This window comes from Mercenaria mercenaria, unplaced genomic scaffold (genome assembly GCF_021730395.1).
Source record: "Mercenaria mercenaria strain notata unplaced genomic scaffold, MADL_Memer_1 contig_4668, whole genome shotgun sequence".
In the NCBI taxonomy this organism is placed as follows: domain Eukaryota; kingdom Metazoa; phylum Mollusca; class Bivalvia; order Venerida; family Veneridae; genus Mercenaria; species Mercenaria mercenaria.
The window spans coordinates 38,658-63,748 of NW_026462913.1; the positions used below are offsets into that span (position 1 = coordinate 38,658).

Below are 25,091 nucleotides of genomic sequence, written 5' to 3' on the forward strand. Positions count from 1 at the left end.
CATTGCCATTAAATCTGATCAAAATTGTTATGAAAATGTTCAAACTAGAGCGTTAAAATTGTCAAATATTGCAACTTTATATATAACAGGGGCAGATAACTCTGGACTTACTAGTCTGAAAGTGCCTGAATTCTAGCTCTTGCAAGACCCTATGGCTGTACACATTGTCTATAAGTTTATTCAAGATTTCTTAAAATAAAAATGATACAGTTGTAAAAAATGGGTAAATATTGCTATTTTTTACGATATCAGGGGCACATTACTCTTGATATACTAGTCGGATCATCCCCATAATGCAACACATTCCAGATTATGTAGCCATGCATATTGTTTTTATACCTTGGTGAAGATTGTTGTAGTAATATTCATGCTGGAGTGTTAACAATGCTATATAATTCATACTTAACTTTAAAAAAGTGGGTGGGGTAATATTACATCTCTTTTTTATGATGAAATGTCGATGTAAATGGTTTGGAACTATTTTGTTATTTAAAATTATGTTTTGCACACATGTTCATATTGTTTAGGCGTGTTTTTTTTCATGAAAATATTTGTTGTTATAGCATATTTGCCAGACAACCCCAATATTCTAAAACTTTGGTACATTCATGATAAAATACAGAATATCTCTCTTATATGTTCGGTGACCCCCATTTTCCCCCCTTATTTTGAAGCAATTTTGAGACACAATAAATACAAAAAGCATTTCAAAAATCTTAATTGTAGATATAAAGTTATGCTATCTTTAGACTGATACAAGTACTGGTCTCATTGGAAAAATGTGGGTGGGGTAATTATATTGCCTTGTGAAAATGAGTCACAATTATGTGAAAATCATTAAAATTTCATACTGACTTCATAGCCTATTCAAACTGAATTGTTAGAAATACAATTATTTTACAACTGGTAAATAGTTTGTGTTTTGAAATGTACCCCCAATTTTTACAAGTTTTTCAAATTTCACTTTTGTCTTGACAGTGTGTGTAGAAAATGGCCGATATAATGAAAAGGAGTTCGGTGACCTACTCTTTTTTTGCTTTTATAAGCAAAAGATCCTAAAGATCTTCAAACATGCAAAGTATGAAAAAATTCTTAATTGTAGAACAAATTGGCCTGAAACGTATCCAACATCCTTAATCAATAATTTAGAGGCCGCAGTTTTACCTAATCTAATTTTGCTTTGATAAAATACATGGCAAGTTTAAAACTAAATTGTCTTAACACTGTTTTAGAATATTAGTCTTTTTGAAATCTAGGCCAAGGTTGAAACTAAGTTATGATAGGTTAATACCTTGGTCACTTGATTAAATGATAGTATAACGTTCTTAACATTTAGAAGGTACTTTTTCTACATGATCTTCTTGTAGCTGTCTAGATGTTTTTCTCTTGGAAAACTAGGTTGAAACTTGGTTGTCTGAGATTAAAAGCAAGGTCATTAGACGAATCATAGGAAAGTATTGTCAATAGTCTAGCGGTCGAATTTTCCATCTCAACTTTATAAAACTTTGTCAAAATGTTTGTTTCTGTAAAATAAAAAATAGGGTTAGTCGCTGAATTATCTGGACAAATTTAGCTCACTAAGTCAAATAATAGAAACAAATTGTTAACATTCTATATCTACCAAATCTTCATAAAATTTGTAATAATGCATGTCTTAATAAAATGTATGGCAGGTTATGTATGAAACTGGGTCAACACTTAGAATGTTTCCCTCATTAAAATCGCGCCTAATTTTGCTACTGGGTCATCCGTGGTGAAAACCGATATCACTAGGTTGAATAATAGCAAGCATTCACGATAGCGGTCAGAATGTTTGCCTTGATAAAATCTATGTGCACTATGAATATAAAAAATTATCATTTCCATGACTCAAGATTCGCCGTTCTATAAACTTTAAGCAAATGCGCAGTTGTATCCCTTTTAACTGTTCAAGTGAATAAAGTTTCTGACAGATTGTATAGATATTTGTATGTATTTTACATTTAATAAACATCATATTTTCTTTTTACAGGCTTTAATGAACAGTTGGAAAATGCAACAGTACATGCTAGCAACTTAACGATGGAAGGAAATATTTCAGCAGGAACTTTTGTGTATAAAGTTCTCAGTATGGATCACAACAGAAAATTTGTTTTCAATCTTTCCAAACCTATTATTGCACAGTACTTCAAAGTACAATTGTTAACAGGAACCCTCACCCTTTGCGAATTCAGATTGTTTGAAAAAGGTAATAACCCGATTTACATTAAACAACATCTATGTTATTATCTATAAACAATATAAGGCAAGCTACATCCATTTGGGGAAAGCAAGACAAGCTTTACGGATTGTGCTTACTATTGTTTCATAATTGATAAAACTTCTTATATTTGGGCTTATGTTGTATTTTCTGCATATTGATTCTCTACTGTAATGAAAATTATCTTCGCCTATTTCATCCCAATACCTCGTCACTTCAAAATACTTGCCAATTAGATAAACATTATATAGGCTGGAGAGCAAAATGTGCATAGCTGCTTTACTAATGATTTGAAAGTTACAGAAAAATTCACATGTATCAAGTGAAGCCGTGCTAGTGAAACCATATAATATATTCAGGTTGAAAATATAATTACTACTGGATAAATTTCAGATCATACTGTCCTACAGCAAATCATGATTTAACTTGTGAAAAATAAGTCCGATGGGCAAGATGCTGTATATTTTACAGCTGTATTTACGTAACAATTTGAATTGATCAAATTGAGAAAATATCTTGGAGTGAATATCAAAATTGATATTGATTGATATTGTAAATATATCAGTCACACTGATAATAATACTAGCATATAACAATACTTCATCAGATTAATTATTGGCCTACTAAGTGCTATATATTAATTTGTGAAAACTTATTTTAAATTTGTAATAAACAATAATAATACTAAAAATAATAATAATAACGACTTTATTTATAGTGGATAATATATTTCACCATACGTTACGACGCTCCAAGTTGTTAGATTTTGATAGCACTGCTATTACTGGGTGTATGTATCAGTTGTTACCGAAACAAAATGAAATTCGGTTACACATTCAATAAAGCCAGCGGCCGTAAAAAGTCTCCCCGTACATTCAATCAGGGCTGTTATATTTCGATCTTCTCAGATCGTTCAGCACGACTTTTATGTCGTGTTACTGGTACTGTTTAGTTTCTCAGCATGAACATTTCGGCCTGGGTGGTTCCAATACTCCCGCTTTCATAGCTTTGGGTATTGTTTAATCACCCCTTGGATATGGTGCCTGCTTTTTAATTTTGTCTTTTGGCAGTTCCTGTGATATGCAGGCTCCATAACCTCAGATCCCCTTTCTAAATTCCAGTTTGTTTAGTTCTGCTCATTGTTTTCTCGTTTAGGGCAAACCCATTATTTTAACTAGGGACCATACGCCGCTTTTCATGGAATTACACGCTAGTGTAGCATTGAAGGGTTCCATGTGCACCGCCGTATGAACACATCTGCGGATGTCTCTAAATTGTTTTTTTTTGTACTTTTAGCATGTGTAAATGTTGAGTTCTGCTCAACCCGGGGCTAGAGGGCGTGGACGGTAGCATGCATTTTAACTACCGTCCATGAACAGGCTCAATCAAACCGAGCCTGCAACATTTTCGATTTTATTGTGTTGAGCGACCTGTGGAGTTTCCACTTTTTCTATTTTTTGAATCTCTATTAACAGGATTCAAAGTATTTAACGTAATACATAGCAGGCAAATTATAATCCATTTCAGCATAAAAAGTATGATCAGGTTTTTTGTGCCCCCCACTCCCCACCCCAACCCCATGAGTGGTGGGGCATATAGATTTGGTCTTGTCCGTCCGTCCGTCCGTTCGTCCGAAGTTCGTGACGCGCCTGACTCAAAAAATATTTGATATAAATTGATGAAACCTTTCATGAGTCTTTATCATGATATGAATTTGCGCACCTCCTATTTTTCGTCTGGCTCCGCCCCTATTATTAGAGTTATGCCCCCTGAAATAGTCGAAACTGCACATTTTCACCTTGTGACGCACCTAGCGCAAAAAGTATGATATATAAATGGTTGAAAACTTGAATAAATCTTTATCATGATATAAACTTGCATATTTTTGGGGGGCTGGCTCCGCCACCTATTTTTAAAGTTATGGCCCCTGAAATAGTAAAAAAGGTGCACATTTTCACCTTATTATGTGCCTAGCGCAAAAAGTATTTGATGTAAATTCATGAAACCTTGCTTGAGTCTTTCTCATGATGTAACCTTGCATATTTGGCATTCTTCTTGAGAATCTTAGTGCTTATTACAGAGTTATGATCCTTGATATAGACAAAATAGTGGATTTTTTGTTTGTGATGCTCATAGCTCAAATAGTAAATGGCCTATAATAATGAATCATTGTCATAAAATGTTTGTTGAGGCTTTACCCAAACTGCAAACATTTAAATTATTGCCCCTTATTTGTGACAAATATTCCAGTGAGGGCACACCCTCTGTCCTACAGACACATTCTAGTTACAGTTGTAAGTGTAGTTGTTCTGCGTTTTTATCTTTTATGAAGATCAAAATACAAAATATATATAAAACCAGTATTTATGATAGTTAGATAAAGCGTTGTTCATATATGTGTATTTTGTCAGAGAGTGTCGTGTGTAGTTTGATGTAATATCTAGTTAGATGTTTTTGTTGCTTTTTAATGTTAACAGACATCAATTAACACATTATTGTTATGATTTTTCTATTATATTCAAATGTTAGTTTGGATATTTAAGTAATACAAGTAATGCATATATACAGAATGTAAAGTTGGAAGCTTTGGAAATGGATGTTTGCATCATTGTCACTGCTCAGACAAGAAAAAATGTCACCCGGTAACAGGAAAATGTCACACACCTAGCTGTTTGCCCGGATGGAAAGGGGCAGCCTGTGATAAAGGTAAAAATAAGTTTCGTAGGTATTCACTCCGTTAATGAAAGCTTGGATCACTCTCATTGATTTTTTACCCGAGTTTAACGATCGGCTAAATCATACGTTAAATTTGTCAGTCTTTTACTGTTTAACCATTCAGTGTTTTAAAAACTACTCTATGTTTTATTCACCCTAACTGATTTCATGAACGTTTCGTTTGTAACATAAATGTATTATTAGGCTGTTTGGGTTCTTTAGAAAGCTTATTTGTTTCCCAGTCCATGGATTGTTCAATTAATTAATTACTCCACGTGTCCTACATATTTAGCTAAAAAAATTTACAGTTTTCAAATGGTGGTGCTTTCGTTATCACCCTTTTGTGACGTCAGCGTCTTCAACACAGAAGTATAGCAAGAAAACAGATTTCTCTAAGGCCAAACACTTTCAAACTTTATACTTGTATTTGAGGTCATGATGTAACCTCATAAGTCACGTTACATAAGAAGATCTCTTATTGTCAGAATTATGACCATTCATAACCTAGAGCCTTTGCTTAAAGTATAACAGGCTGTCTGCATACAAAACTTATTAAGGTCGATACTTTCAAACTTCACAAATGTCCTTGTTATTATAGGATGATCTCACGGGGTACGATACATAACCATAGCAATATTTTTATTAAATGCCCCATTTTAACAAAGAAATTTTGTGAAAGGTTTGCATGCACGCATGATTCTCAGGAATTACTTGGCGAGATGTTTTCAGATTTTTACACACAACTTTTGCATCGTAAGGTGTCATTCTGTAGCAAGTTTCATTAGTCGGGCTAACATTTTGGCTAAATGAAGCTCCCTTTTTATCTTAGAAAATGTTGCTAATGTTTTTGTATGACCTGTAAGCTTGTATTAAGTTGAAAGGCTTCAGATGTTTTACAATTTATTCATGTTTTCAGAGATTACATGGAAAGTTTATCTTACAGCGACATTTCTTTAACGAGTGTGATAACTGTATTCCGAAGGGTGACTCTTTTTTGTTTTTTGTGTAAGAGATAGCAGTATACTGGTCATCACTTTTACTGATAGTTGAATCTACTGTAAAGATATATTTTTCAGTACAATAGATAGCTCCTAAATAAAGAGATGTTTCCTTATACAGATAGCTCTTATTATTGTAGTGTTATTTCTTATATATATAATGCTATTTCTTGACATAGATGGTATACTTCTCTATCTTAAACGTATGGCTTAAAATCTTAATATGATATATCTTTATTTCAAATATGTCCTGTAGTCACTGAATAAGTACTACAACAGATTGCCATACATATTAGCTTAAGGTCGTTCACTGGGTTGAACTATTTGAGATAAAACGAAATAGTGTTATACCATAATTTATTTCTAAAATCAAATGTTTGCTCAAAGCTTTCAATGTTTCAAAAAGATATACTTTCCACTTGGCACTTGCCAAGGTACTTGCCACTAAACATGTAGAGAGCCGTTAACTTACTTCCATGTGATCTGAAATGCGAGAAGCCTAGTCGTTAATAAAGCTTTCAACGTGAGCATATAAGTTAACCAACCTGATATTTGTTTGACTTAATAAATCACGTGACATCAAGGAAACCCCAATTTGCTAAAGAAATGGCGCAAGGAGGGAACTGATTGTTTGTCGAATATTGAATACAGTGTACATCTTAAGGTATTAGATCACTAATAGAGAACCTCCTTTTTGAAGAGTATTCAATTCCTACCATAAACCTACTTTTACTGCAATTCTTTTTTGGGGGGGGGGGGCGGGGTTCAAGCCCTACTGGAACCATTTTTTTCTCTTTATTTTCCTTTTTTCTAGTAAGTTTTTACTTTTTACTTCTTTCAAGACTTATTATTGATTTCTTGTACAAAAATGGAAAAAGATATATTAGATAAGCAATTTCTCGGTGTTCAAAGTGAATTTACTACTTAAACAGAAGGCGTAGAGTTACACATCTTTAAACATATTGAGTTACATGCGGTGAAAGTTCTCTATTTTGCTTTCACTCTTAGATTATATATTGTGGAAGAAATTTAGGTAGGTTTTACGTCTACCCCAAGGTTATTTTTAAATGAAGTAAGCAAAATTCAAAACAGAAACACAGCATTCGACCTTAATTTTTCAATTTTGAAATATGAATTCTGTCTCATTAAATCCGTTTACTTGAGGCACCATAGAAAAAATAATATTGACGTTTTTATTTTGTGTTTTATAATTGTTTACCAATAGCCTGATGTTTCTTTTATTAAAATTAATGGTAAAATGAGTTCTCTGCAAATGTTTTGGATAGTGGCCATCACATTGAAATTTGTCTCTACTGGAGCTTGAGGAGATACCATAAGTTATACAAAATTTATAAAAAAAAAAACGCCACGGTAAAAGTTGTTTAAAAATTGCAAAATAGTGCAAAACACGGTTACCTTTTAGAATATACTAAGCAAAGGCCACTTTGAAAACATTACTATTAGTGATCTAATACCTTAAGATATGCTTTTAGAGTGTGATCTTCATACATTCGGAGATGCTTGTAACAAAACGTGCCATTGCATTGGCGGATCACCTTGTCTGCATACAATTGGGACATGTAAAGAGGGAAAATGTGATCCTGGATGGCTTCTACCAACATGCAGCGAAGGTATGAGATCTTCTTGTTTCAAAAGAAATAGCTTTGTGTTCGAATGAAGGTTTTACTTTAAAATCATTGGTTGCGATACATAGTAATTGAATAATATTTTAATCAGTAGAAGGAAAAAAAACTGTAAGCATGTATTGATTGAAAACATAAAGCATACGGGGTAATTCATATAAAATAACGTGAATAAGAAACACAAAATCCATGTATGGCAAACATTTTATTCTTCTGATTTATTTTCCAATATTTTGGTGTTCAATGGTTATTATTGTCCAAGCTAATAGGATGTTTTCTTTTGAGCACGTTGCTACATGCGTGGATTTATCTTTTGCCGTACTTCATGTCCTCTAAAATTCATAGTGTACATTTTAAAAAAAGGCTGGAATTTCACTTTATTCCAATTACCCGTCCTTTCTATTAGGTAAAGCGCTGACAAGATCAGATACAGTTAAGGTACTTATGTGGCAAGATGCTCCTATCGCGTATGCTAATATAATTTTGTGGCCACATGCCTCATTACCCTGGTACCTAAACTTGTTATACTCGGTCATATTCGCACTACTATTTCGACCCACTAATGAGCCGCAAAAGTGACCAATTTAATGAAATTAACATTAATCACTCATGAAGTCCTTGATGAAAAGTGCTGTCTACTGGTACGATATCTAAAGGCTTTAATTACGAAGTATAAACAAAATAAGTACAAATTACATCTTTCATAAAACATTGTTATTTAAAGCTTGATTTCTTCATATAATCATTGACCATGTATACATACAGTTTGATGAAAGCTTATAAATACAAGGGCAGGGCCACGAAGAGATCAATTTCTGCTTCTCTGACGAGTGATCAGCATCGCTATAAAATAAATAAAGCAATATATTGCCATATGCTAGTAGGTTTTTGACTTTCTATCGCAGTCTTAGCCCTGAGTTTGAGTTTTATTTAAGGGCAGCGACAACAGGAACTTGACATGGTAAATCGTATTTAAGGTAGTCACCCAAGGCTTTGAGTTTGCTGTGAATTACTGTACAACAAGAGTTCTGGTCATCAAATCAATTGAGATTGATTATTTTACATTGATTTGTGTTTATTACCAATTATTTTCTGATCATTTGTTTTACAATCAGTCAGCAAGAAAGCCAATAGGAAAACATTTATAAACTGAGCTACACCGTGCACTTTACGCAAATATTACAGAATGAGTTAGCATACGATGTGCTTCAAAACCCCAACACCAAGTACATTTTAATTATGCAAAATAATTGTTGACAAAAGAGTTCTGTACCAGAGGAGAACAGTGTAATATTTCGTTGCATTGACAACAATTTATAAGATTACTCAAATGTTCGGAGTAATTTATAGAATATGTGCCTTTATACTCTTACCTATAAAGAACTAAATAGTTTGTTCCGTTTCTTATTTGATGATATTATGCATTGATGGATATACAAATATCTATGCACAACCATTACCGCATTTAAACAAGGCGACCTTAGAGACCAGGGATTCGTTTTCTGGTCAAATATTTGCAATGTAACATTATTATAACCCGCACATCTTTACATTTTGCAAACGTAATGTACATGTATTGGATTCACTCAATGTGTTTTATATGTATATTCCCTCTGTTTTCCAGTATCAACACTTTTATTAATTATGGCAGGATTATCAATTAAACTGACATATAGCATATTTTAGAATGATGTAGTCATATTAAAAGTTCAATAAAACAAAACAATACCATCGTATAATTTCATTCAGTTTACGGTTGTAACGCATTTTTAGTCACAAAATGTCCATAGGAATATACTGTACTTTATCACCTAACAAATTTCGTCATATTTAATCTGTTTTAGTTTTTAAACCTCTGAAAATATTTAACATATCAGAAGAAGTTTTATTTTTTATACTTAATTATTGTCATGTCCAGAAATGAGACCGTGTTTTGAAGAGTATTGTCCCTTGATTATTAAGCCAGATCGGTTAAATTTGGTTGTTTCCCTTTATACCATCTTAACGCGAGTATCGACTTTTGTTAATCTCTCTTATCTTGATAATCTTGACCTTACGCTGGTTTTGTTAATTAGGGGTATTGCGACAACATTGTGAAACTTTTTACACAAGCGGAGTTTATACCTTGCCCGAGGCAATTTGCAGTGTATTCCTCAAATTGGTGATTTTGAATGATAATCGGGTTTTTGTTTCAAAACTGAGAGCCGGGAAGGATATTCCCATTTTAGATACATATTTAAACTTTTGGTTATATCTTTTAAGGGCGAAATATATGTGAATCATAAATTAAAAGTTAATTAATTAAAAAATAATTTTTGAAATTTAAATATTTTTATTCAAACATGTAATTTAAAATAACAGTTTTAACCAAATTTGACAAAGACGGAATTAGATCGACGTACATGTTTATTACCTGATATACATAACATTCTTATTTCTTCAAATTGGTGATTTTGAATGATAATCTTGAATTTGTTTAAAAATTGTCAGGAAGCATATAATTCCCATTACTCAGCGTATTTTTAAAATATGTATTTAATGACCTCCAGATTTGGCTAAAAATAATCATTCTCTCAAATTGAAGTTTGTTAATACTAGAAGATGTGTTTTTGTGTCTAAAATATTTCGTCGAAACCAATAGCGCTATAGCGGAATAAGTGAATTATGACTTCAAAATATAGATTTTCTTATAATCGAGACAGTTTACCTTGAGTAAAGCGTTATAATCGCTTTTCGATTTTCATCATATAAAGTAGAAAAACAGCAAATTCTCAAGTATTTCCGTTATATATAGTTAAACTTTGTCAGTAATTAAGTTTTAAAGCCTTCTTAAGAAATATAGCATTTATTTCCAGATATCTATAAAAGTATTTTTTCTTGTTGTCGAACTATCTGGGGGATAGTCCCTTTAATTTTTAAAATATTTTTATGAGGGCGAAATATATGTGTATTTCGGGTGTCCTTGAAAATGTGTTTTTTTCAATTTAATCTTTTTTTTAAATATTATGGATCCGTGGCCTATAAATGCATTTTACTTTACAATAATGTGAATTTGGATTTTGAACTGTAAGATAAATTATCAAAATTTATAACTCCATATCCATAATTTAGATTTTAACTTTAAAGCGTTTATGCAAGAGCCGTAATAATTGTCCCTTTAGGCCGCGGGGCATGTCAGACAAACAGACACTAATCCAATTAGTAACGGTAATAAACAGAAATATGTCAGCATTCGGTTAACATTGTCAAACACGTTATTTGACTTTATCATACATAATTTATATAATCATTACAAAAAAATAAGATAAGAAATTTTTAACAACAATATTATAATACTTACAAACAAGAAACATGAAATTTACACCCGACCCAATGGACTTGTTATATTTACATGTACAATATTCAAGTTTAAATATGAACATGTATGTTAATCAACTTTATGTTAATACGTTTTAATGCAATAAATAATTCTAGTTGTGAAAATGGTATTAAATGAATTAAAAAATGGAATATTTTTATTTAAACATGTAATTTGAAATAACTTTATTTTTATTTAATCTGGCAAAGTAATGACATTAAACACGGAATTAGATTGACACACATGTCTATCTAATTCAGTTTATCCGGTGTCATCTATTACACGTGTACTGTGACGGGCAAAATTTTCCAAATTAGTAAAATCAGTGATATTCAAACGTTTAGGGAAGCAAGAAGACATAAAAGTAATTTAAAAATAAACTCATTGAAAGAAAGATTAACTTTTCTAGTTTACTTCAATAACTTAATAAATGTTGTGAGATGATTATAAATATAAGAATAAATCATTCTAAAAGACCATGTAAAGCTTAAAATCTGTCATTTCCTACAGAAATCAATGGGACTCGGGATCAAAATTAGTTACTTATTTCAAACGCTTCGGGAAGCAAGAAGATCATATTTTATTTTATTAAAAATTATATTGAAAGAAAGTGCAAATATTGCAGATTACTTCAATAACTTAATAAATATTGTCAGATGATGCTTTTGATGTCATTTGATGTGTTAAAGTTTTTCTCCTTCTATATTTCAATAGGCGTAAATTGACCGATAATGGCTAATCGATACACCCGATAACCTGTTTTCAAGGGAGGCAATTTCGCCAATAAGCCAGCAAATTGGCTTAGATTTCTGGGTATGTCATGTAATGAAATTTCAACATGTTTATTTACCAAATGTCTACATAATTTCAAGAATTCATATTTTTGCAGTCAAGATTTGAGTATATTTGAGTTCCAAAGTCAATACACCGATTATCCGAAGTACACCTAACATGTTACTGTAGAATCTGGTTAATTAGCGCACAAAATAAAGTAAATGCATACGGCCTTACTGTTATTCTGTATGGAATAATACGCGCATGTGATTTCCCTACCGTCATTTTATCTCGAATATCCGATTAATAGTAAACAAACAACAGATGCAACAGTGTTTCTAGTATTATACTGAAAAACTAGTAGTTGCTAATCATGAATGCAGGTGACATGTGTTCTTACCTGCTGAATAGCCGATGTGTGTTAAAAGATTTTAGCGTCTGTTAGTAACGCCTGTTGTTTGGTAAAACGTTAATCGTTCACAATATTAAATCACGTAAAAATTGTTTGCGTTGTCATTATAGTTCGTCATACTTGTATAAATTTGTGAAAAATTATGGATAAAACAGCTCGTACACGCAAATCTTATTCTAGGGTTCAGTTTCAGTTTAGGGAAAAGAAATTTGAAATTGTTGACTTTTACAAAAGATGTTGGAATCAGTTCCGCATATGCGAGGAGAATAACACAGCATATGGCTTGTCTATAAGCACATATCAAATGTAAGCGTATAGTCTTTGGCTTTATGTATAAGCGCATATCAAAAATAGGCGCACAAAAGTGTCGCTAAAATTATTATAAGCGTTTACGCTTATTTACCAGATTCTACAGTATTGTTTCAAAATTGTTCCAGTTCACGTTATGTAGTCAGGTAGAGAATAGGGGTGCGCTTACACTGCCTAGCTATAGCTACTGCTGTTACAGCGAAGTAGTGGAGTGTCTGACTTAGGTGTTAGAGGTTCTGGGTGTTCGAGTCCCGGTCAGTGCTTAAATATTTGCATTATGTTTCAGCATGTATTTTCATGTTATCAAACTGTTTCAGATGTTATATAGTTTTAGAGAACAGTATAATGGATCAATTCATAGCAAACCAGATCAGGCCGAGTGTAAAATAAAATACACCCAAATACAAAACTTCCAATATATTGTTTCCCTTTGATGTTCCTGCTCTACATGTTCGAGAATGGTTACATTTTCTTGATCACAACAATTTCTTTTATATGAAAATATTAATTGCTCATAACTGTACGCTTCTGGTTAAAATATTGTCAATATATCAATTTTTGAGAAATATATAATATTATGGACATTTGCCTGCATTTCTCAGGTTATTAACTTCATACCTATGATTTGAAAAAAATAGGTACTAACTCAGTTAAATGCTTTTAAGTTTTTCATGATAACAGACTACATGTATCTCATTTTGTATCGGACAAAAATGGTATGAATGCGTTTCACGTGCCGAAAAGGTTATACTTGCCACTCCGTACAACCAAGTGCTTTCAACATAGCTTTAATTATTTGAGGTAAGGTGACCGAACACCAACATAGACAGAAATTATTTTGCAAATTTGAGGTCATTATCGACATTGGTTTCGAAAAACAACAACTTTAAAGTGTAACAAATTTAAAATTTTGTTTAATTTTGTTCTTTCTGTTGCAAATGTAATATATAAAGTGTCTACGTCCCTGTAAAGTGCCAGACAGTGATTCAAGATAGATATTTATTGTAATACAGAATGTAATCTACACAAGTTTGGAGAAGATTGCAACAACACGTGCCATTGTGTTGATGGATCGGCGTGCGATCATATCACTGGAATATGTGAAAGGGGTATTTGTGATCCAGGGTGGACATTACCCACATGTAGTGAAGGTATGATTGTGGTATAGAACAACTTAATTTTTGCCTAATTTTAGTAAATGAAGATTTTCTTGTCCTTCTAACTAAAAAATCGGAAAAGCTGCAAAGGAATTAATGAACTGAACGGTGTATAACTGGTGTTAATTGTATAAAAGTCGAGCAAGACTTTAACTAGCAAAACAAATTTTCACTGAAAATACTTCTTCGAAACCTTCTTTGTTATAATTTACATCAATTTTACTTGAAAATGCAATGGAAAGAATAGACTATTTTTCCTCTCATGCACGTGTTGTATTTGTTATATTCTTCAGCGTGCTTTCATCGAACGTTTGGTAATAATTGTTCATCAGTTTGTCATTGTCTTGGCAATACGACTTGCAATGCGGTGTCCGGCGAGTGTAACGTTGGTTTATGTGATCCTGGTTGGAGGACGTCTCGCTGTGATGAAGGTAAGGTGTAGATTTGTGTATTATAGGCTAGTGCACATAATATTTTTATCTGAAGCAGCATGATATTTTAGTGCTTTATATAAGTACATGTATCCATTTGTATATTCATAGTCTACTTTGCTTTATTTTGTGTGTTGCAAGATAGTCTAACAATACATGTGTTTTGAAAATATGCATGCAAGTGTTATTTCAGTTTTACTTTATGATTTATGCCTAAGTCTATTCAAAGTCGCGCCAAACTTCTGTAATAATGAGAAAGCTTAATATAGGTATTCAACATATGTTCTGAGATATCTCTGGAAAGCGATCTATTGATGAATAGCTGTATACAGTATTCAGGAAAATAATACGTTTATGCCAAAGAAGTTGCGTTAACTAATACCTACATATATAAGCATTGGTAATAAAGATCAACACAATTACACCTTGACTAATCCTACTTATGATGCACCACAAAATCTATTTATAAATGTGACATTTTTTTGAAAGCAAAAGCGTAGAGTCTGAAATATAAAATAGTGGGTAATTATTACATTTTTTCAAAATGTTAGAAGTAAAAAATGTTGTCAAAACACCTGAAACAGTAAAACAAATGTAAATCACACATTTACTACTATGTTCTATTTTTCTTTATTGTGTAATAAATTTTTACTCCGGCTAAATCTGTTTTCATTTACCGCTCATTTCTGACAATGCAATAATGAATACCTGCCTGAGACAACTATTGTAATTTAGTAATTACATGTGTTGTTAATCTTACTTACTTCTTAATGCCGCCAGCATTTTATTGATCAAATGTTTGACAGGTTACATTTTCTGCAATGAAAGCTCAGACACTTGGGGTTAGGATTCCCAACCCTCTCCTCAGCCCCTGTCAACTGATAGTCAAAATATGTTAGCATTTTAACAGAAACTGACCGTATATGGCAATCATGATTTTTTTTCACAATATCAGCATGTTTCAATATAGATATCTAATATGATTTTTGCTATGAATGCTCTAAATACTAGAAGATGAGAAAGTGTGAGATTGACACTGGGAACAACTCCTTGCGCTGGATGCCCACTTTATTTCACGCATACCTTGGTACCAAAATCAAAACACATACATACTATGGAGGAAACTTGAGACAAAAATGCATTGTGCTGTGTTACATGCTGAAACCATTAATTTGAAATTAAGGTGTATCAGGTATTATAGGTTATCAGCTTTATCTACGGTGGTATGTTTAGGACATGCAATTATTTTTTTAGGATTAAATTATCTTGAGCGATCAACATCTTATCTCGTGCGCACGACATCTTATCTTGAGCGATCAACATCTTATCTCGAGCGATCAACATATTATCTTGAGCGATCAACATCTTATCTTGAGCGATCAACATCTTATATCGTGCGCACAACATCTTATCTTGAGCGATCAACATCTTATCTCGTGCGCACGACATCTTATCTTGAGCGATCAACATCTTATCTCGAGCGATCAACATATTATCTTGAGCGATCAACATATTATCTTGAGCGATCAACATCTTATCTCGAGCGATCAACATATTATCTTGAGCGATCAACATCTTATTTCGTGCGCACGACATCTTATCTTGAGCGATCAACATCTTATCTCGAGCGATCAGCATATTATCTCGAGCGATCAACATCTTATCTCGAGCGATCAACATATTATCTTGAGCGATCAACATCTTATCTTGAGCAATCAACATCTTATCTCGTGCGCACGACATCTTATCTTGAGCGATCAACATATTATTTTGAGCGATCAACATCTTATTTCGTGCGCACGACATCTTATCTTGAGCGATCAACGTATTATCTCGAGCGATCAACATCTTATCTCGAGCGATCAACATATTTTCTTGAGCGATCAACATATTATCTTGAGCGATCAACATCTTATCTCGTGCGCACGACATCTTATCTTGAGCGATCAACATCTTACCTTGAGCGATCAACATATTATCTTGAGCGATCAGCATCTTATTTCGAGCGATCAACATATTATCTTGAGCGATCAACATATTATCTCGAGCGATCAACATCTTTTCTCGGTCATCTTATCAATATCTATTAAGGACCTTTGTGTGAATTCAGATCATTAGTAAAAACATACGGCTGCCACCGTTTTTGTTTTTATTTAGATTATACTTATAACCGTTTCACATGTTTGCAGGGTTAGACATTTAAATACGGAAACTGATAAAAAAGGCAGCAAAAAATCAGTGATGATGCAAAGAAATAAATTTAAGTCCTTGACAAAAAAAATAGTATGTAGGCTTCGCTATGGAAGCCCTGGAGGGACAATTGATTTCCGTACTTCCCACTTCTGACTTCTAACTTTTGCACTTCTCACTTCCAACTTCTTGACTTCCTACTTCCTACTTCTAACTTCCGCACTTCTGACTTCCAACTTCCCGACTTTCGACTACTGATTTCCAACTTCCACACTTCTTACTTCTGACTTTTGACTTCTTACTTCCTTCTTCTAACTTTCGCACTTTTGACTTCTAACTTCCGCACTTCTGACTTCCAGCTTCCTGACTTCATACTTCCGACTTCCAACTTCCACACTTCTTACTTCCGACTTCCAAAAAAGGAAAGTTGGCAGTCAGAAGTGCGGAAGTTGGAAGTCGGAAGTCAGGAAGTTAGAAGTCAGAAGTGTGAAAGAGGGAAGTAAGAAGTCAAGATTTCGGAAGTAAGAAGTGTGGAAGTTGGAAATCAGAAGTCGAAAGGCAGGTAGGTAGAAGTCAGAAGTGTGGAAGTTAGAGTCAGAAGTGCGGAAGTTAGAAGAGGGAAGTAAGAAGTCAAAAAGTCGGAAGTAAGAAGTGTGGAAGTTGGAAATCAGAAGTCGAAAGTCTGGAAGTTAGAAGTGCGGAAGTTAGAAGTCAGAAGTGCGGAAGTTAGAAGAAGGAAGTAAGAAGTCAAGAAGTCGGAAGTAAGAAGTGTGGAAGTTTGAAATCAGAAGTCGAAAGTCAGGAAGTTGGAAGTCAGAAGTGTGGAAGTTAGACGTCAGAAGTGCGGAAGTTAGAAGTAGGAAGTAGGAAGTCAAGAAGTTGGAAGTGAGAAGTGCAAAAGTTAGAAGTGGGAAGTACGGAAATAAATTGTCCCTCCAGGGCTTCCATACTTCGCCCATATATTAAACGATTTTCCTTGTTTTCCCTTAATTCATACATGCAACTTTTCTGCGCGAATTTATCAGTCGAACTGAAATTTGTTGCTGTTCTAACATGTAGTATGCATCATTGGTTATGTTTATTTGATTCTGAAGATAGGATGACCAATTATATGCATTGCTTTCCCAATTGATGTGATAAACTTGTACATGTACTTGTACGAAGTTTAAATAACAGCGGAATAGGCGTGACCCTAATTAACAACTTGTCCGTATGTTTTACTGATGACCTAAATGCACACACAAAGGGCCTTAATATATATAAATAAGATGTCATGCGCTCGAGATAGGATGTTGATCGCACAAGATAAGATGTTGATCGCTCAAGATAATATGTTGATCGCTCGAGATAAGATGTTGATCGCTCAAGATAATATGTTGATCGCTCGAGATAAGATGTTGATCGCACAAGATAAGATGTCTTGCGCACGAAATAAGATGTTGATCGCTCGAGATAAGATGTTAATCGCTCAAGATAATATGTTGATCGCTCAAGATAATATGTTGATCGCTCGAGATAAGATGTTGATCGCTCAAGATAAGATGTCGTGCGCACGAAATAAGATGTTGATCGCTCGAGATAAGATGTTGATCGCTCAAGATAATATGTTGATCGCTCGAGATAAGATGTTGATCGCTCAAGATAATATGTTGATCGCTCGAGATAAGATGTTGATCGCTCAAGATAATATGTTGATCGCTCAATATAAGATGTTGATCGCTCAAGATAATATGTTGATCGCTCAAGATGATATGTTGATCGCTCGAGATAAGATGTCGTGCGCACGAGATAAGATGTTGATCGCTCAAGATAATATGTTGATCGCTCAAGATAAGATGTTGATCGCTCGAGATAAGATGTTGATCGCTCAAGATAATATGTTGATCGCTCGAGATAAGATGTTGATCGCTCGAGATAAGATGTTGTGCGCACGAGATAATATGTTGATTGCTCGAGATAAGATGTCGTGCGCACGAGATAAGATGTTGATCGCTCAAGATAAGATGTCGTGCGCACGAGATAATTTAATCTTAAAAAAAAATAACATATGTCCTAAACATACCACCGTATTTATCAGCTTTAAATATGTTATTTTATTTTATTGCATATAGTTATAAGACTAAACATGACAACTTATTTCCAAAAACACAGTATAACATGGAATTTGTTTTTTCTTTCTATATTACAATGTCACTTGACTTACGTACGACGAAATCGTGTCTGTAAGCGGACAGTTTAGTATAGAACATGGATGCGCTTTCAGTTATTTAGCAATTTCCTGCATATGTAATAAAACCTGAAAAAAAGACTGAAAAATAACATATCCCAATGTTCGATCTAGGCGGGACTTTTAAATAGCTAGCTTCGACAATGGTATATTAGATGATGATTTGCTATTGCAAGCTGTCGTTGACACTGCATTGACAAGCGTGTAGGTCCCAATATCGAGGTTTATTGGTGGTTGATTTTTTTAGACTGGTGTATTTATTATTATAATAAGAAGAAAAAAATATAATAGGCACGTAAAATATTTGATAGATATCACATGTAAACCGAAACCACCTAACAGTAACCCAGAAGACTACTACAACATTAAACCTCTGAATAAAGACTGAAGTCAGTAGAAATATGTATAGCGACATTACGAAAGACCCGTGGTGACATTTCAACTTCATTATTTCACGCTTTCTGCTTCATGAATTCACGAATTCACGATTTCTGCTTCCTGGTTTCACGATTTCCACTTCATGAATTCATGATTTCATGATAAAATTTCACGATTTCAACTTCATGAATTCACGAATTCACGATTTCACTATTTCCACTTATCGAATTCACAATTTCACATACTCACGATTTCACGATTTCCACTTCATGAATTCACGAATTCACGATTTCCACTTCACGAATTCACGATTTCACAATTTCCACTTCATGAATTCACGATTTCACCATTAAATTTCACGATTTCACGAATTCACGATTTCCACTTCAAGAATTCACGATTTCTCGATTTCACGATTTCATAATTATAGTACAATTTCAACCTTTTGCGATTTTATTAGTCACATGACTGATTTATGACGTAAAAACCGCGGGCGATATTCGCTATATGTAAGATGGCGTGTTATATAATTGTACAACCAGGTTTAGGTACTGAAAGTGAAAACTGGCCGAAAATGCCTAAACTGATGAGGAAATAGACTTACAAACAATACTTTTAGAATGCATTATTGCTTAAAATGTGAAATTGTTCCAGTCTTTTTTCGGTTTGAGTAAGCTCCTCATCTTTGTGCTGTTAAATGAAAAGCGATGCATCTTATTCACATGTAAGCTATTGCCAACTGCTGTGTAAATGGTATGCAAACTGAGTTGATCAAGAGTACGGCCTTATCACGAAGGCCGTTTAAAACGTAAAAAGCGGCTTAGACGTTACAGGCGTGGAAAGGATATACATACAAAATATAAATTCAATCCATGCAAGCATGCTCTTTTAAATGAACAGAAACCAATGTGTCTATGGACGGAAAGACGGGTTCCAAAATAACGGACTGACGGACGGATAACTGCAAGGCTTAATGTTCCGTCGCCATAAATGGCGTGGGCATAATAAACATACTTATATATTTTGTAATTGTCTAAAACAGTAAAGCTACTTGGGCATTTTATTTTGTTCATACATGTTTTAGTGTTGAAAGTACCAAATACTGTGTTGGTACAGGCACCAATATCCCTCCCCAACCTCCACACAGACGTATGCAGGAGTATAAACTCATCCTCTGTGACCCAGACCATTCATTACGTTTACACTTCATTGAATGGCGAGTAACGGAATGGATTGGCCAAACTGAACAAGTGAAATCAAGAAATCGTGAAGTTTAATGGTGAAATCGTGAATTCAAGAAGTGGAAATCGTGAAATCAAGAAATCGTGAAATCAAGAAATCGTGAAATCATGAAATCGTGAAATCAAGAAATCGTGAAGTTTTTTCGTGAAATTGTGAATTCATGAAATCGTGAATTCGTGAATTCATGAAGTGGAAATCGTGATTTTTTTTTCGTGAATTCATGAAATCGTGAATTCGTGAAGTGGAAATCGTGAAATCAGGAAGCAGAAATCGTGAATTCGTGAATTCATGAAGTGGAAATCGTGAAATCATGAAGCAGAAAGCGTGAAATAATGAAGTTGAAATGTCACCACGGGTCTTTCGTAGTCACCAGAGGAAGACTTCATTTCTGGTTTTAACTATCATCGCCGTTGTGAAATTCTAAAACATTATGGCAAAGGATGGCTTGAATAAAATAGATCATTCTCTCAGTTTGATGAAATTTCGAAGCTTTTAATTGCTTTTTTTCTGGGAGTTACTTATACAATAAGCAGTTAATTTTGATTTTCAATCTGATATAATTTTATTCATTTTTCAACGGAATAAACTAGAAAGACAATGAGAAGATGAGTAATCAAGATAATTGCCAAAATGCACAATTACCGCTTTAGCGAAATTCTGAAATATTGAAGTCTTGAATACTTGAAATCGAGAATTTTTTGTAATTATGAATTACTGAAATATTGAATTATTGAATAATTAAAATATTGAATTTTCGACATGAAATATGGAAATCGTGAATCAATGAAGTTGTAAAATATTAATAATTGAAATCTTGAACTTGTGAAATTCTGAATTATTGAAATCTTGAATAATTGAAATCGAGAATATTTTTTTAAATTGTGAATTACTGAAATATTGAATTATTGATAAATTGAAATATCTAATTGATGAAATGAAATACGGAAATCGTGAATTTATGAAGTTGTGAATTATTGCAAAATTGAAATCTTGAATTACTGAATAATTGAAATGTTGAATTGTGAAATTCCGAATTATTGAAATGTGGAATTTGTGAAATTCTGAATTTTTGAAATCTTGAATGATGGAAATCGAGAATTCTTGAAATTGTGAATTATTGAAATATTGAATTATTGAAAAATTGAAATATTGAATTATCAAATCGCGAATTATTGAACTTTAGAAATTCAAGAATTCACGAATTCATAAAATCAAGAATTCACTACTTTTTCGTGAAACTTGGAAAAATGTGAATTATTGAATATTAAGGATTTACGATTTCAAGAATTCATGACTTTTGAGTGAAATTTAGAAATCGTGAACTTGTGAATTGTTGAACATCAAGAATTCATGAATTCAAGATTTCAAAAATTCACGATTTCAAGAAATCACGATTTTTGCATGAAATTTGGAAATCGTGAATTGTGAATTATTGGACTTCATGAATTCAAGAATTCACGATTTCAAGAAATCACGATTTTTGCTTGAAATTTGGAAGTCGTGAATTTGTGAAATCGAGAATTCTTGAACTACTAGATTTCACGATTTCAAGAATTCACGTTTTCTTGATTTCACAATTTTTGCATGAAATTTGGAAATCGTGAAATTGTGAATTATTGAACTTCAAGAATTCACGAATTCACGATTTTGCGTCAAATTTGGCAATCGAGAATTTGTGAAATCGTGAATTATTGAACTTCAAGATTTCAGAATTTCAAAAATTCACAAATCCCAGAGAAAACGATTTTTACATGAAATTTGGAGATCGTGAATTATTGATGTTCAAGATTTCACGAATTCAATATTTCCAAATTTCAGCCCGAATTCCTGAAATCGTTTATTTATGAAATCTTGAATTATTGAACTTCAAGAATTCACGATTTCAAGAATTCACGATTTCAGGAATTTACGATTTTTGCGTGAAATTCGGAAATCATAAATTTGTGAAATCGAGAATTATTGAACTTCAAGATTTGACGATTTCAGTAATTCACGAATTCAATATTTCACATTTTTTGCGTGAAATTTTGGAAATCCTGAATTTGTGAATTATTGAACTTCGAGAATTCGTGAATTTACGATTTTAAGAATTCACGACATTTGCGTGATGTTAGGAAATCATGAATTCTTAAAATCGTGAAATCTTGAAGTTCAATAATTCACGATTTCAAAAGATTCACGATTTCCAAATTTGACTCAAAAATCGGGAATTTTTTAATTCGTGAATTCTTGAAATCGTAAATTCATGAAGTCTAGAAGTTCAATAATTCACAAATTCACGATTTCCAAATTTCACGCAAAAATTGTGAAATCAAGAAATTGTGAAATCTTGAAGTTCAATAATTCACGATTTCACAAATTAACGACTTCCAAATTTCACGCAAAAATCGTGATTTCTTGAAATCGTGAATTCTTTAAATTTTGAATTCATGAAATTCAATAACTCACAAAAAAAATTCACGATTTCCAAATTTCATGCAAAAATCGTGATTTCATGTTCATTATTAACTAATACAGCCAAAGAGCATGTCACGTTGTAGTATGACCAACATGCAGGATAAATAACATTGACTAACTAAGAAATTGAATGTCATGTAGTGGCAATGATATGTAAGTTCTCAACTCAATGAACGGTCTTGATGTAGTATCTGTCCAGTTCAATGAAGCTGGAAATGTATTAATTCTGGCACTCGGCTAAACTGTCTTATGGTATCGGACAGGTACCTATTTGCACCGAGTTGTTCCATAGAATAAATATTTGTCGGAATCTCGCCGAAATCCGAATGTTAGTTGTCAGGACCACTATTATTAGACACAATAGTTGCAAACACGTTGACAGATACTAGGGATCGATAGGTAGGTGCTTAAATGAAAATAATTAAATATGTACGCATTTCTAAACTGAAAATGGGCTTTTAATTATCAGTTCAGATGCGTAGGAATTGAATCACGAGCCCAAGTGGTTAAATACTGAAGCATCTGAACTCTGAACCATGGTAAATTAGACGATAAATCACAAGAAGTCCTTGATTGTTTTCATTCTGCTCATTGACATATTTTAATAATTATTATGCTGGCTTTCATTTAAGTTTACCTTGTAGTCACATTCATTTATGAATCTTATCACTCTGGTTTTTATGCCACCAGATCATGGCCTTGTTATAATTATTTTTATCATTATTACTATTATTATTATTATTATTTTATAATTATTATCACCAGCATTATTAGAGTTGTTGGTGGTGTCTTTTGCCATTTCATATACATTTTTTCACGTATGGACACGTTTGAAAGAACTTTAAACGATATATTAAAACTGCAAGCAATTACGAATTCAAAGTAATAAAAAGCAAAGGAAATAAATAAAACATACAACATTAAATGTATTCACTTTCATGTTAAGAAATTAACCGAACAATTTTGTTGCAAAATCAAATCTGTTTTTTGTGCAATTCTTAAAAACACGGCGATGGTATTACCATCACTAATCTGGACGAGAAGAGCATGCGAGAATTGGCAGCAATGTCCACACGCATCACAGATCTAGTCTTTGACTGAAATACTGATACAGTATCTTGAGATTAGATCTCGTTTTTTATAGGGCATGTATAATTGTGGGTCGGGATTTTGTACTGTACTTTCTCTCTTGAGTAACAAGTGCAGCTCCTTTAGTAATATCCCGGTGACTAGACAATATATGGCAATGCTGTGTTCTATGCGTGTTTCGATGTGTCCAATATTGTATTTGAATACCGCCAGGCGTTATTGTAATCGAAATGTAGCTAGGTAGTTGACAACGGACTGTAGGGCAACACTGTATGGTCAGAAACCGTCTTGTGTGATATATTTTACGTTATTTTGCTTTTCCAAACCATTTGTTGATTTCATCATGAAACTTAACCAATCCGTCAGCATGAGTAAACGTAGCTACAAGTTGATGCAGACAGATCAAGTAGAATATAGACTATAGTTGAATATTAGTGTGTAGACCAGGTTATGTCATTATATATTTTTATCAGAGCGACCTCAGTTGTGCGAAAGTTTCTGTTTGTCGTCTGCAGTCCTTCGTGACGTTTGTTTTTATCAAAATGTGATTTGACTACCTTTTTCAAAACTTTTAACTAAATTGTAGTTTATTCTGTATTTGTTAAGAATGTTTTGTTGGAGTCCAAATATCGTAGGGAGACTCCTTAGGATCATGAATGTATATTCCTGTGTATATTCAAGGTAGGGGATTTTAATATTTCTTCGAAAGCTATATTGTTATCAGATCAGTTGCACAACAGTAACAAAAGACAGCAAATGTGAAAGGATAACTGCCTTTGTAAAGTGCATGTTTGCCAGAAATAGAAAATGTGAGAAAAAAATTTACTCACTGATGTCAATGGTCTTGTTGATATGGGGAAACCATGGATTAATATCAAATTTTAACAAGGCATTAAAACATTTGTTGGCTGAAAAGTAAAAACGTTGAATTAACAGCCATTAACTTCTGTTTTACAAATTGCACATAATCTTTGCTGTTTTCATTCTCAAGTCTGCGATTATCGAACGTTTGGCTATAACTGTTCGTCCAGATGTCATTGCCTTGGGAATACCAGTTGTAATGCCACAACGGGAGAATGTGATGCTGGTTTATGTGATCCTGGTTGGCAGGGTCTAAGATGTGACCAAGGTATATATTTTTTATATATGCATTCAGTAGGATGACCGTCATTGAAAGTGGAATGCATGTTAGTCATATCAAAGTGTTTGTAAATGTCTGAAGATTTTGTACCAAAGTACTTCACTCTCTAACATTTGTGCTTACAAAGAAGTTCAAAATGATGTCATTATTTACTGTCGTGTTTGGCAAATTTGACTGAAATAAAACTTAATTTTCATTTATATCGGGGAAAAGATAAAGAAATTCTAAATGTGAAAAAAAAGTTGCAGAAAGCTCAAGAATAGGTCAAATCCAGGGTCAAATGTATCATTTATTGTAAATGAGAGCACCAAAAGTTATTGCATTAATATTT

General features: G+C 33.2%; 1 protein-coding gene across 1 annotated transcript; it reads left to right on the forward strand.

Annotated features, from left to right (window-relative positions):
* Positions 1 to 219: 219 nt before the first annotated feature.
* On the forward strand, positions 220 to 24,748 carry LOC128554042 (multiple epidermal growth factor-like domains protein 10; the record flags this gene model as incomplete). The annotated part of the gene is made up of 7 exons (XM_053535254.1): positions 220 to 223; positions 2,012 to 2,227; positions 4,808 to 4,945; positions 7,446 to 7,583; positions 13,462 to 13,599; positions 13,899 to 14,036; positions 24,611 to 24,748. Coding segments are annotated over exons 1-7 (910 nt in total), but the record flags the coding sequence as incomplete, so codon positions are not given.
* Between the last annotated feature and the right edge of the window lie 343 nt (positions 24,749 to 25,091).